Below are 13,706 nucleotides of genomic sequence, written 5' to 3'. Positions count from 1 at the left end.
TCATTGAAAATAGTGGTGTTTTTCGTCCACGGTATTTAGAAATACCTTGCGGGGTTAGTTTTAGAGAATCATTGTATATGGGTGAAAGTCAATCTATATCAAGAAACATGAATGAAGCGGAATGCGTGCCGGTTATCGCACGACCTGTGTTAGACTTCGTGACCTCGTTGCGTGAATTCTCAATCACATGCACCGTAACATCGTGCATATGTGCTCCGCATTCCGCGGCTAAAGTACTTTTAAGCGGACCTGTACTTACCAGTATCGAGAACCAAACGAATTTTAAATATCTCTCGAATTTGAATAATCTCTCGAGAAACATCGAACACGATCCACGCGACGAGCGAAGCGGATAGATCATGGGGGTTGTTAGGGCCTCGGTACCAAATAATTTCTAGTCGTCAGCGATTAAGAGAATTACGACCCGTAGCATCATTACCCCGCTTGACCCGTTGCCTTACGATTTATTTTTAAGGTAATCATTCTATATGGACCATTGTTATAAATAAAACTGACGCGTTTCGGGTTTAATTAAATCCCCAAAACTATTTCTAAACGAGATGTTCTGCAAATATCAATGACTGTCCATTCTGCACGTTTTAGAATACAGCGAAAGAAAAAGTTACGTTACGGTTTCCGTGATTTCAGCCGTTCTACGCGTTCGAGACAAAAGAAGATTTTTAATTAGGACGAGTTCAAATTCCAAGGGGGATGTTGTAAAAGTAAGGTTACGCTAGTTGTGCGTAATAAATTGTAAATGATAACCGGTATTAAGTCTCCGTTTGTACCCAGAGAAATGTTTTAGAAATATTATACGTTCTCTGAGTAGCGACATAAAATAATAAAAAATATTTATTAATTGCTCGTGAGAGGGGGTTGAAGGATTATCGACGGTATAGTTATCTCGATAAATGAAATACTAATTGAAAGGGTTAGAAGGAAAACGATGGGAACACTGTCCCATGGATCTTAACGATTACGACTAATTGTATGGTGTTTGATTTTCAGTAAGCGGGAGGGCGGGAACGGGCGGAGGCGGGGGTGGCGGTGGTGGAGCACCCCTTTATGGTCGTCTAGTAGCTGAGGAGCCCTTACCCCCCACGGTATGCGGGGGGACTGGTGTCGGTGGCGGGGCCGGTGGGGTTCCTCAAGAAACTCCTGCGGATATTCACGCCATGCAAGCCAGGATACCCCATAGGTTTCGTGATCCAGCCACAGCACCCCTTAGGAAACTCAGTGTCGATCTCATCAAAACTTACAAGCACATCAATGAGGTAAAAGAATGTTTCTCGCGAATCGATCGTATTTTAATTATGTTTCACGTACCCTTCGCACTTTGCGGTCCCAGACGTTTCTTTTTTTTCTCTATTTCGGTTCAGCAGGTCCATGCATCTGTTTCCACCAGAACTTGGAAACTGTTATAACGTAGGTTTTAGGTTCCCGAAAGTAACATCCAAAATGAAAATAATGTTACCAAAGTCGAAGAAGAAGAAGATTTTTACAAATTGCTTACATGCTACGTAAAAATATAATAAAATATATCCAACTCTGGAAAATGATATAGAAGAATGTTTGAAAGAACCCAGATTTAAAAGTATAATAAATACCTTACACTATTATAAAATAATAGAAGATCAAGCTTGCTATGTATTTTAAATTAATTTTCCCATACGTTGGATCGCATAAACAAACCTTTATTTCAATGAAAATTTATTCTACGTACGATATGAAACAAAATATACGTATATGTGGGATATGTTGTGGTACTTGGTGGAAAAACCACCAGCATTGCATTAATTTTCAACAGAATGTAAATCTGGAGAGATCGATATACATATAGAAAAAGAGAAAGACGCTCGAATTTAATATTGTTTGGTCTTGGTATAAAATTGAATAATTTTATACATGGCCCCTTTTGTGTACGGTTGCAGGTTTATTACGCTAAGAAAAAAAGAAGGGCGCAACAAATGCAAGGCGAAGATGGTTCCCACAAAAAGGAAAGAAAATTGTACAACGATGGTTGGGATGACGATAATCATGATTATATTATCAAGAATGGGGAAAAGTTCCTCGATCGTTATGAGATCGATTCGTTAATAGGTAAGAGATTATTATGCCACGTACCCCCGATAAAGTGTTCCAAGCTGCGTCCTCAAAAACCAATTGACGTTTTTTAATTAAGTGATCAAGGGTGGCTAGTCTTTTCACTTCTGTCTAAGAACTCTACCAACCATCTTTAGGACAATTATAAATTAACTAATGTAGATATATCATTATACTTACGTTCGATTTACAGGTAAAGGCAGTTTTGGCCAAGTAGTAAAAGCGTATGATCACGAAGAACAAACGCAAGTGGCAATAAAAATTATCAAGAACAAAAAACCTTTTCTAAATCAAGCGCAAATCGAAGTGAGGCTATTAGAAATGATGAATAGGGCGGATACCGAGAACAAATATTATATAGGTTCGTGTCGTGTTTTTTTAATTATACTGACATTAACAATATTTTATCGTAATCGTAACACCGACGAAATTATATAAGAAAATTTTTAAATTACAGTTAAGCTAAAGAGGCATTTTATGTGGCGAAATCACTTATGTCTGGTATTCGAACTGTTATCATATAATCTGTATGATCTACTTAGAAATACGAATTTTCGAGGAGTGTCGTTGAACTTAACAAGGAAGTTTGCACAGCAACTGTGTACTGCCCTTATGTTCCTGTCTACACCGGAATTGAACATCATTCACTGTGATCTGAAACCTGAAAACATACTTTTGTGCAATCCCAAACGAAGTGCGATAAAAATAGTGGACTTTGGTAGTTCGTGTCAACTTGGACAGAGAGTAAGTGTTTACGGTGTAATGTCCCGCAATTTTGAAATGTTGTGAAACTATTGTTTATTTAATTCCTTTTCCAGATATACCAGTATATTCAATCCAGGTTTTATCGATCTCCTGAAGTCCTATTAGGAATACCATACGACCTTGCGATAGACATGTGGAGCCTAGGATGTATTTTAGTTGAAATGCATACGGGAGAACCTCTGTTCAGTGGGGCCAATGAGGTAATTGAAAATTATGTTATATTTAAAAAGTCGAAACGTAAGACTTTTGTTAAATATTGTTAGCTTTGTTCATTATTACTATTATTAAGAATTAGTTTGATTTCTTTTAATTCGTTACAGGTCGATCAAATGAATAAAATCGTAGAAGTACTAGGAATGCCGCCGAAACATATATTGGACCAAGCGCATAAAGCGCGGAAATACTTTGACAAAGTCCCCACGGATGGCTCGTATGTGCTGAAAAAATCCAAGGATGGTAAAAAGTACAAGCCTCCTGGCACTAGACGCTTGCACGATATCTTAGGCGTCGAAAGTGGAGGCCCTGGTGGTAGAAGGTTAGGTGAACCTGGTCATTCAATTTCTGATTACCTCAAATTCAAAGACTTGATTCTGCGAATGCTGGACTTTGATCCAAAAACAAGGGTGACACCGTATTATGCACTTCAGCACAATTTCTTTAAGCGAACAGCCGATGAGGGGACCAACACAAATATTGCTGCTGCCAACAGTGCTAACACGAGCCCGGCAGTGGTATCAATGAGCCAGGATCATGGTAAGTTTACTAGAGTCTTTTTAGCCAATAAAATATAATTCTTTATTGAATAAAGACATTTTACACACGTAACAAAATAAAATTATTATCCTTTACATAAAAAATTTTCATCAATATTATTGGTTTTTATTTCTGGTTAACATATTAAGGTTGTACTTACGATAGTGGTGTTCTCGAATATTTAAGAACATACCTCTGTTAAAGTTTAAACTGTGTCATATCGATTTAAATTTATTTGATAAAAGAATATAATAGACATATCACCATAAATATTACATAGGTAATTAAATTTTTTCATTTTAACACCGTCCGATTACAATATTTTTTAAGAACATTATCATCTTTGCTACTTCTGTAAAATTATCCGTAGAAACAGCGCACGCGTATATTGCAATATAAGGTATAATGTGTAATTACACTGAAAATTGCAAATAAGTCTACGTCTTTCAAAGTTACGCATATCGTTTGATTTTGTGCACAACTATTGTCTAATTTAATAATATCATAAATTTATCAGTTAAATAATACCTATTTCTTAAGCTTAAACGAAGAGGTTAAACAGTTTCCGAAATGTTAATTTTTGTCACTTGGTTTTCACAAGGTTTATTGGAACTTTTTTGTCTTACATTGCCAGTTTCGTCTTTTTTTTTAAATCTAAACCAGAATGTTCTGCAGAAATAGTTCTTCAGTTTCGACAAAAACTAATATCAAGTCAAATTGGCTATGAATGAACTTTTTAAGGAACTGTTCCATCGTATTCAAGATTTAGGCAGGCTTTAATTTGTGCAGAAAATAAGAAAATCTTACATTATAATTCGTTTAAAAAAAAAAAAAAAAAAAAAAAAATGTACGAATAGAATAAATGGAAAATTGGCAATTCTCATATTTACGAAACGTAAATACTTATGTTTTCAAGAAATTTTTTCGTCCGTATAACAGTAAGTGCGAGGACTATTTCGTTAATTTTATTTGACCTTTAATAAATAGTTGAATAATTTTGATAGTATTGCTATAAGGTATACTTTTTATTCGATATCTTTTATTTTCTGCGCAAACTAAACGATACTTGTTGTTGCCCGTAGATATGATGGGGGGACAGTACGTGGCTCGATGACTGTCGTATCCGCGGGGCGGCGACGACCTGTCCTAGGCCCCAACCCTAATTTTACTTACTAACATAAGTAAGTTCTGTCTAACAAACAATCCTACAAGCTAAAAGACTAACAATGCCCCTGGTAATCATATCCTGACCTCGGATGTAATATGCGAAGCCTTGCTTGCTTGACCAAAAGAAACTCGCACTTCCGACTCTTAAAACGAGACACGGATTCACATTGATTGCCCGTGCCTCTAAACTTTGATACAATGTATCTCCCATAATTACATTTATTATAAGATTACTACTACCCTAGTTACCTAAGAATGTCCTTGTCAACATGACGTGCTATATTAGAATTTTTAAAACAGCGAATATCAAATATCATTGCTGGAATATGTTCTTTTTAATATTTATATCTATTGTAAATAAGCTTTATAATCAACTGCAATAGGCATATGACACGTATTTACTTGCGTGCATATATGTATTACGCTATTTTGAAGAGTATATTATAATATATATATAATATTTCAATCAGAGTATATTCCAACTAAAAGTATTTGAATTGCATATCTGTGTTAATTCATTTTTTATTCTGTAGAGCGATTATTTCATTGTCTTGTATTTTATTTTATGCATGATTTAACTGCTTGCATATAGCACGTTTAGGAGTGAGTCTTCATTACATATGCGAGTCATACATTAAATTTTACCATTACAACGAACATTTTGTCAATCCATAGTGTGCACATCCATCCTATCATGTTCTATTTTTTTCGAATGATTTCATTCTACCTTGTACATTTTTAATTAACGATGAAAAAAAGTATATGATAATGTTCCATCAAGACAAATAACATTCTATATGCAATTAATCATAGTTCTATATACGTGTACAAGGTGTCCCGAAAAGTATGATACTTTTGGGCAGTAAGAAATCTCGGAATATAAACTGTAACGATTTTGAAGAGTATTTTAGAAACAGTAATGTTTTGTCTAGTCATTTACAATCAAAGATGAACATGCACGTTCTTCGTTTTCTTCCGATTAGTATGTTTATGTTAATTTATAATAATATATTTACTGTTAAAGCTACCTTTTCAATTCAATAATGTTCATGGAAGCACAGTGAAAGTAGCATGTTCACAATTAAGAGTAAGTTTTGAAAATAAACAGAATCATCGAAATATAAACGTGAAGATGCATTTTTCCAAATATTTTGTCATAATTAGAAGAGATTACAATTACAAGAAATAGTCTGTAATACTACGAAAGATAGTACTAGACTGTTAATTATTATCAAAATAAATAAACAAATTTAGTGCCTTTAAAAAAAATGACTTACTTTTAAATAAAAGGAGTATAAAGAAAATTTTAATTCGTGGAATACACTGTAAAGTAATTTAATAACTTTAGCACAGTGTATAGTGAGTGAATATTCTAAGACATTCGATTTTTAAATTTTATGACACATGAATTTAATACAACGTGTTGTTGAAACTTTATCTGAATTATTTATACAAGATTATTTAGTATTAATAAGTTAATGCTACTGGTGGGACACCTTGTACCAATGTGTGAATTTTTTTATTATTATTTCCGCTTTAATGAAATTCCATCTTTTTTATCAATTCGTCGCTTTAACATTATCTCCGCGAACATTTTTATAGTGTGGAACTTTTTTAAAACAATACAATAACAATTTGTCATTGTTATTTTGAAATCGTTACACAAATTTTATTGCTATCTGAGAATTTTAGCATAGTTGAAAATATCAGAAAATATCAGAAGGTTATTAAATGTATAATTTTCTGAATTTAAACGAGATTCTTATTCTTAACGGCAGCATATTGTAAAGACTTTTAATCGTAGTATTAATTAATGTTAGGCATATGATAGAAATAATAATTTTTATGGTTGAAAGTATTGCAGATAAATTTATCAGATTTATTCTTATACTGCTGTTTTTTTTTTCTTTTACATTTCAACAGTATTTTTGTATCTTTTTTCGTAAAATATAAGTATCTCGAATTCCTATTGTTTTATTAATCCGTAGTAGATTTTATATTATACATAATAAGCTTTATATAGAGTTAAAAATATAATTACAATGCTATGTAAAGTGTGTTGGGGTAAGTGTACCCCTGTTTTCCAAAAGTATAACTGATTTGAGATATAGTTTAGGGTCTTAACTAAAAGTAACTCTGTTCTATCAGGTAATATCAATTTTTGTCTAGAAAACGCAATTGTCTGCACACTAATCCCACATGTTGGATAAGGACAATACTTTTTACACAGTGTAAGTGTATTTATTACTCCAGTATTAGTCAACAAATAATGGTAATCACCTTTGGCTGTTCTCTAATATTGCCGTCTTTGATTTCGTTGTTGAATTTGAAGGCAGTAGCAAAACTTCATACGAATCAATGTTATTCGATACTTCCACAAAAAAACTGTGACTTAGAACACACTTGTCCCATTTTTGCAATTACCCCACTGCACATTACGAAATTTAACGTAATCGTACGAAACACGAAACACAATACTGTTTAAGATTACCGATTAGACGGTATTAAATAACCGATTATCTAAATATTTACATGGCCAGTTACTTTTTAGAAATCTGTATAGTTAATAAGTAATATTGTACCAATGACTATATTACCCACAGTGAACATGCACTTGTTAACTTTACTAGCAAACAAATATAAAGCAACGGTTTCTTCAAAGAAAGGTTACATAGAATAAGGAATTAATTCTAGTATACAGTAGTATTTTTTATTACCTGGCCATAGGAAATATGCAAGATTGTATTATAAAATTCGGATAGGCTTAGTAAGTAAATGTCGAAATTTAATTTTTTCCGAAAGATATTTATAATATAATGTTACATATTTTCAAAGTACAATATTGCGTATGATTGTTTTCTATAGGTAATAGCAAATTATATGTAATATATGTAGAATATTAAATTGCGCGAACTGACGTAAGAAAGTTGTAAAATATAGTTATACTGTTCCATATTTTGGTAAATTCATTGATATAAGACAGAAATTGATCAAAGTAAAGGTTCCAAGGAGATTGTCGAATATACTCTTCAAAATTGTCTCCTCGATTAAGAGTAGCATTGGGGACGAATACGAACGATTGCTCATTGTTTATGTACTAGTAATTTATCATACATTGTACCTAAGTTTCGACACAGGACAGAAAAAAGAATGTATGATCAAGTCGTTCATCAACTACATCTATATATATATATATATATATATATATAAAAAAAAAAAAAAAAAAAAGAGTAACGAAAAGATGAAATGTTAAATTCAATGCCTGGAATGTGTCCCTGTAGTTCTTTTTTTTTTTTAAATATTTTTTTTTTTTTTTATTTGTTTTAACTCTCTCCCATAGTGATGTTCTATCGTAAAAGCTAGTACTTCATTGAATGATCTTTGAATTAGTGTGATGCTTGATAGCATCGATCACCGATCTGAGGTCGTTTTCTCTTAATGTCTCAGGACTGGTAACCATGTCAGGACAGGGAAGCAGTAACAGTGGCAATCCGATGCAAGGATCGAGTCTCCCTGGTGGTGGCTATCAACCGATGGAGTGTGAATCCTCGCCTCTACATTTGGGTAATCGGCGTGTCGTAACAACAAGCTATCCGTCAACTTCTGCCACTGGGGTGTCTGCATCCGGGCCAATGTCCATGCAGTCTGTAGACAGCTCCCTGATACAAAGCTCTCTTGGATCGTATAATAGCCTAATTATCCCTGGTATACCCCATCTGCCTGCGATGATGACCTCACCAATGATTCAACAGCAGAACTTCTACAATTACGGTTATCCGACGACTGATGCGCACGGAATAGTCAGACAACCGTCGACAGTGTCAACTGGTAAACAGAGAGACCCGGAAAGGGAAGACAGTCCTATGGTTGGAGTATGCGTCCAGCAGAGTCCAGTTGCTATCCACTGAACGAAAAGAGCGAAAGAAACTACGACGGTCGATGATATGTACTGTCGCCGCAATCGCGATACCGTCAAAATATATTAGGTGATTATACATACTGTATATACAATGTTCACGACGATACCGCAAAAAAAAGAAAAAAACTTATCGTACTGTTTATGAAACAAAAAGGAGGGCAGTGAGAACGGGTAGCAGGAACTTGGAAGGTCCTTCCCCGTTGCGTTGCTTTGCATTTCGTCGTTCTGTCAGCTGCGAAAGATCATTTCGAAGTAATAACGTTACCAGTAACAGGCACTGCCACATACAAGTGTCGGGACAAACTATTGACATTATTAAAAGTATATTGCTTCGATTTAAAATGGAAACGGATAAAAAAAAAGGCAGATATTAATGAAATAATACACGTCGTGCGAGAAGTTCTTCGTTCATTCATAAAAGAGAAAAAAAAGAGAAAAAAATAATTATAAAATATTACGAGTCAGCTTCTAAAGAAAGAAAAAAAAAAAGAAAAAAAAAAGAACGAGCAAAAATGAATTCGAAGGAGTTATTACGAAGGAATGCAAAGGAAGACACGAGGGAAGTCTCCTCTTTTCCGTTAGTTTTTCTTTCTCTTCTTAGTTTTTTGTTTGTCTATCTTAAGAAGCCGACTGGTCTTACATTGGGCACGGACACGCCGCGTCCGTCACAGAAGCTTATGATACTTTGCTTATGAGCACGGACGGACAAATATGGTCTAGTGAGGATGAACCCAGCTGGCCTCTCGGGTCCTGCCCGATTCTGCAAACACTCCAAATGCTTTAGTCGCGTGCAACGTCGTTAACAAATTTTGGCACCCAAACTGTGTGGCCTAGAGAGCAAAAACGTGATAATTACTATTATAAAATGCATAAAACAGGAGGAAAAGTAAGAATTACCAGTGTAAGCATATACTCCAATAGAGTTTTATACACAATGTCACAAATGTAAACGGTTTAGCAAGTAATTGCTAGCAAACAGTCGCGTCAAATGCTAGTTATTTGTACAATATACATAGGTAAATGATAAGAGTGCAGCTTTAGGTTTTAGCTTTTAAGTGTGAGAAGAGGACACTGACATTGTAAACTCTACTCTTTTATTTACTTTGATGAATAGAGAAGAGGACGTTGCAAACGTCAGTTTGTTACTGATAAAGGACTTGAAACAAACGAGGTTTGCATGATTTAACAACAATACATATTTATACAGAAAAAAAGCAGTAATAAGAAAGTTAAAAAGCAGTATACACGTAAGATCGATCAAGAATGATATAATCATACAAAAACCTAGATACTTTATAATAAACGATACGCGCGTACTCATATGCATATGTTTCCAATGGCAGTCGTAATTGATTTTTGCCGTTTCACTTTAATAATTGTAGCGCTATTTATTATTATATTTTTACATCTTCGACATAAGTTCGTAATCGTTTTCTGGCATTTCAATTATCCTTTTTCAAATTCTGTTCATTATACTGGTATCGCTATTTTAAAATGTATTTTTTTGCGTTTCTTTTTTTTTGTCTTTCTATTCGGTTACGAGATACAAGTGACTTGAAACATACGTATTATTGCCAGAATGCGAAACATTAAATACAAATAAATTGTGTCAATAGCGATAAGATAATATAAAACGAGACACGACGAGCGATCTAAATTTTCGATACTTGTTAAAAAAGCATATACTGCAACAAATAATAATCTTTTCAGATATTTTATATATATCTATTTTTTTCTTTTTTTTTTTGTGACGCATGTATTAAAACAAGCTGATGTTTTAAAATTATTTTATAGTTTATTGACGATTTTGTATTATTTTATATGAAATGAAATATTAACGATATAGATTCGAATACTACTTAAACATTTTACTATATGCAGTATGTCAGCTTATTTTCGGCTTACTTCGAATATGCGATAGTATGATTTTAGGATCGGTAACATTTTTAATATTCAATATATTGTTACGATTTATACCAAATGTGGAACCGTTAAGAACATTTTTTTCGCATCAGTTTTTCGATAAAGTTGACGCTATACAGCGCAAGAAAGTCTCAAACTTGTATTGTATAAATTGATTTGTATCAAACGTCTTACTTTTTATTATATGAATCATGAATGAGAATGGAATATTTGAATTATACAAAGAATTGTTTTCGTTTTCTTTTTTCTTTTTTTTTTTAAGTAAACATCTTAATATTTTGCATTTGTTATTATTAGTAATGCGATCGATTCACGGAACGCTATTCGTTTGAATCTTTATTCGATTCTTTGACAAAACATTTGTTTTGTTAATATTTACTTCGTTCTAATGTGTGATGATCATTGCGTACGATACTTAAAATCTAAAAGACATAATCTGTTTTTGTTCGAACCAGAATAAACGATAAATCATAGACGCAATGATGTAAATTCAATCTAGAGTCATAATAACTTATTATTACGAAGATATTGAAATTTCTACGATAAAACGCAACATTTTATCTTGAAGACGGCTCTTATTAATTTTAGAGAGTATGATATTGGAGACATATAATTCTTCAAAACGATAACAAACTGTTCGTTAGACTCGAACAAGGTTTTTTATGACAAATTCTGACATTTCGATGATCTCATCGAACGGCAAAAATCAGTACGCTCTATAAATGTAGATGAAATGTGTGATAAACACACGTGCCCTCTTCCGAATTTACGTTAGTGCACGTTGTGCCCATTAGTTCGTCGGAAAAATTGGAATTTTCACTCCCTTTTCTTAGTTCTATATTTTGATACGGGAATATTTAGTTTAAAGTGAGACACTACGTAGAAGGATAATGTTTTTTAAGTCGTACTTTCGTCAAACGAAAGCAAAAAGATTTTAAAAAATCGACTTCTGGGCACAACGCATCATTCAAGCATTTTCTCATCTAACGATTGTTGATATTAGTAAAATGATTTATTTATTTACACACAGCAAAACAAGATTAATTGTATCGTGTACAATTTTTAAAAACTGTAATACAGTTACCACTTAGGAAAACAAACGACGATCGTCATATAAGACTTAAATTTAAAGAAATGTTTTCAAAACACCGATGGTAAAAAAGAAGGGAAAATGTTTAAGCACAATTTCAACGATTATTGCAGAAAAGATCTCGAAAAATTCTCGGAAGAGCGGCGGTTGATTATTGGAAAAACAAAAAAAAAATGTGTCGGAAAACGAAAAAGATTGAAAATATTTGGTTGGAAAGTGGAATTTATAATTATACAACAATAGATTGATTTCAAACGCGCCAATTAATTTTTCATATAAAAACTTTTTACAGAGACTACGTTTCGAAATATTTTCATATTTCTCCATTCATAACGTATACGTTTCTTATAGCTTTTGTACCCCGGAAAAAATTTGTTCACTCAACAATTGTCGCAAAATGCAGAGTATTTATGCCAATTAGCAAACAACAGAGATGTATACATTTAAATAGCATAAGAACCGATCGCGATTTGTGTTCCAAATAATTACCTTTTCGTGTTCAAATATTTTAATAAAATACGTAAATTTGTTGACAATATGTCATAAAAGAAAAAATTATGTGTACTGTTTATCATTCGAAAAATATAAAAATTTCGTAAATTTACGCCATAAATCTTATCGTCGTTTCGTGTTAAAGAAACTTATAAAAGATATTTAAAGTATATTAAGAAATTTGCATCGACGACGTTTCTATTATTCTAAATAGTTGGAAACGTTCAAAAATTATTAGCGAAGATTATTTTATTATGTATGTTTCGATTTAAATTCTTTGGAACACATCGTGGCCGGATTAAAATAACATAAGTTTCCTAACGTCATGTGTAAAAACATTGTGTTCAGAAAATATACTATAATACGACTGATATATGCCTGTTATGCGATATGCGAACATCTTTCGAGAAAGAATGATGAAAGAGTCGTCTCCACATCTCGTTTGATGATCGCATACGCTGACCGACATGAAAATATAAGGAATGAATACAGACAAACAAACTGAATTAAGAAAAACCGATTTATTAAGATGAAAATACTTAACAAACCTCCATACAAGATGAAAAAAAAGTTGTATGTACCCTGTAAACATTTTCATTATATTATATTATATTATTATTGATACTACTATTATTATTATTATTATTAGCATTATTATTTTTATTATTATTCCTCCTGCTGCTACGTTTATTGTTATTTCACTATTATTATTATTATTATTATTATTAGCGTTATTATTATTATTATTATTACTTTATTATTATTTTTTATCATAATTATTACCATTATTTTTATTGTTATTACCACTGCTACTCCTCCCACTACTACTACTACTACTACTACTACTACTACTACTACTACTACTACTACTACTACTACTACTACTACTACTACTACTACTACTACTACTACTACTATTACTACTACCTACTACTACTACTACTACTACTACTACCTACTACTACTACTACTACTACTACTACTACTACTACTCCTACTACTATTACTACACTACTACTACTACTACTACTACTACCACTACTACTATTACTACTATTATTATTACTACAATTATAATTATTACGGTTATTACAATTATTGCGATTATTATTATTTTTATTTTTATTTTTATTATATATAATAATGTAATTGAAAATTTGAAACGATATTACATAAGGTTAATAATAAACAAACGCATCTTCATTTTTGTCGTTACATTTTTGTTAGTCTCCTGAAGTCCTACTGTAAAAGAGCATTTTATGCGAAATATTTTTTTATAAAATTGTAATAATAACGCAACAGCCTAACATTTGTTACACATATATTGTTTGTGAATACTGAAACTTAATCAGCTGAACAGATTCTGTTGTGCTTAGCCACGTAGAACGGGTTTAAATGATTGTACTCAGTCATGTGGAACGGGTTTAAACGGTTGTTCACAGTCACGTGGAAGAAGTTCCGTTATGTTCAGCCACGCGAAACGGGATCAAACGA

At 32.7% G+C, this 13,706-nt stretch overlaps 1 protein-coding gene across 3 annotated transcripts in view; it reads left to right on the top strand.

Annotated features, from left to right (window-relative positions):
• The window catches only part of Mnb (minibrain), a 28,486-nt gene extending 15,089 nt beyond the window's left edge, over nucleotides 1–13,397 (top strand). The window contains exons 3-10 of one of the 3 annotated variants that reach the window (XR_013081783.1): nucleotides 1,009–1,274; nucleotides 1,932–2,100; nucleotides 2,297–2,464; nucleotides 2,561–2,847; nucleotides 2,922–3,068; nucleotides 3,189–3,621; nucleotides 8,236–8,774; nucleotides 9,334–13,397. Coding sequence is in view for 1 of the 3 variants with exons in the window: in XM_076783415.1 (XP_076639530.1) it covers nucleotides 1,009–1,274; nucleotides 1,932–2,100; nucleotides 2,297–2,464; nucleotides 2,561–2,847; nucleotides 2,922–3,068; nucleotides 3,189–3,621; nucleotides 8,236–8,696 (1,931 nt within the window). In the remaining 2 variants the exon portion in view is untranslated. Of the gene's footprint in view, nucleotides 1–1,008; nucleotides 1,275–1,931; nucleotides 2,101–2,296; nucleotides 2,465–2,560; nucleotides 2,848–2,921; nucleotides 3,069–3,188; nucleotides 3,622–8,235 lie in introns of all 3 variants that reach the window. The other 2 variants (XR_013081782.1, XM_076783415.1) reach the window with 2 other exon arrangements.
• Nucleotides 13,398–13,706: the final 309 nt, after the last annotated feature.

This window comes from Colletes latitarsis, chromosome 2 (assembly GCF_051014445.1).
Source record: "Colletes latitarsis isolate SP2378_abdomen chromosome 2, iyColLati1, whole genome shotgun sequence".
Classification (NCBI taxonomy): Eukaryota; Metazoa; Arthropoda; class Insecta; order Hymenoptera; family Colletidae; genus Colletes; species Colletes latitarsis.
The sequence above is the reverse complement of the archived record's forward strand: the minus strand, read 5'-3'. Positions and strand labels throughout refer to the sequence as shown.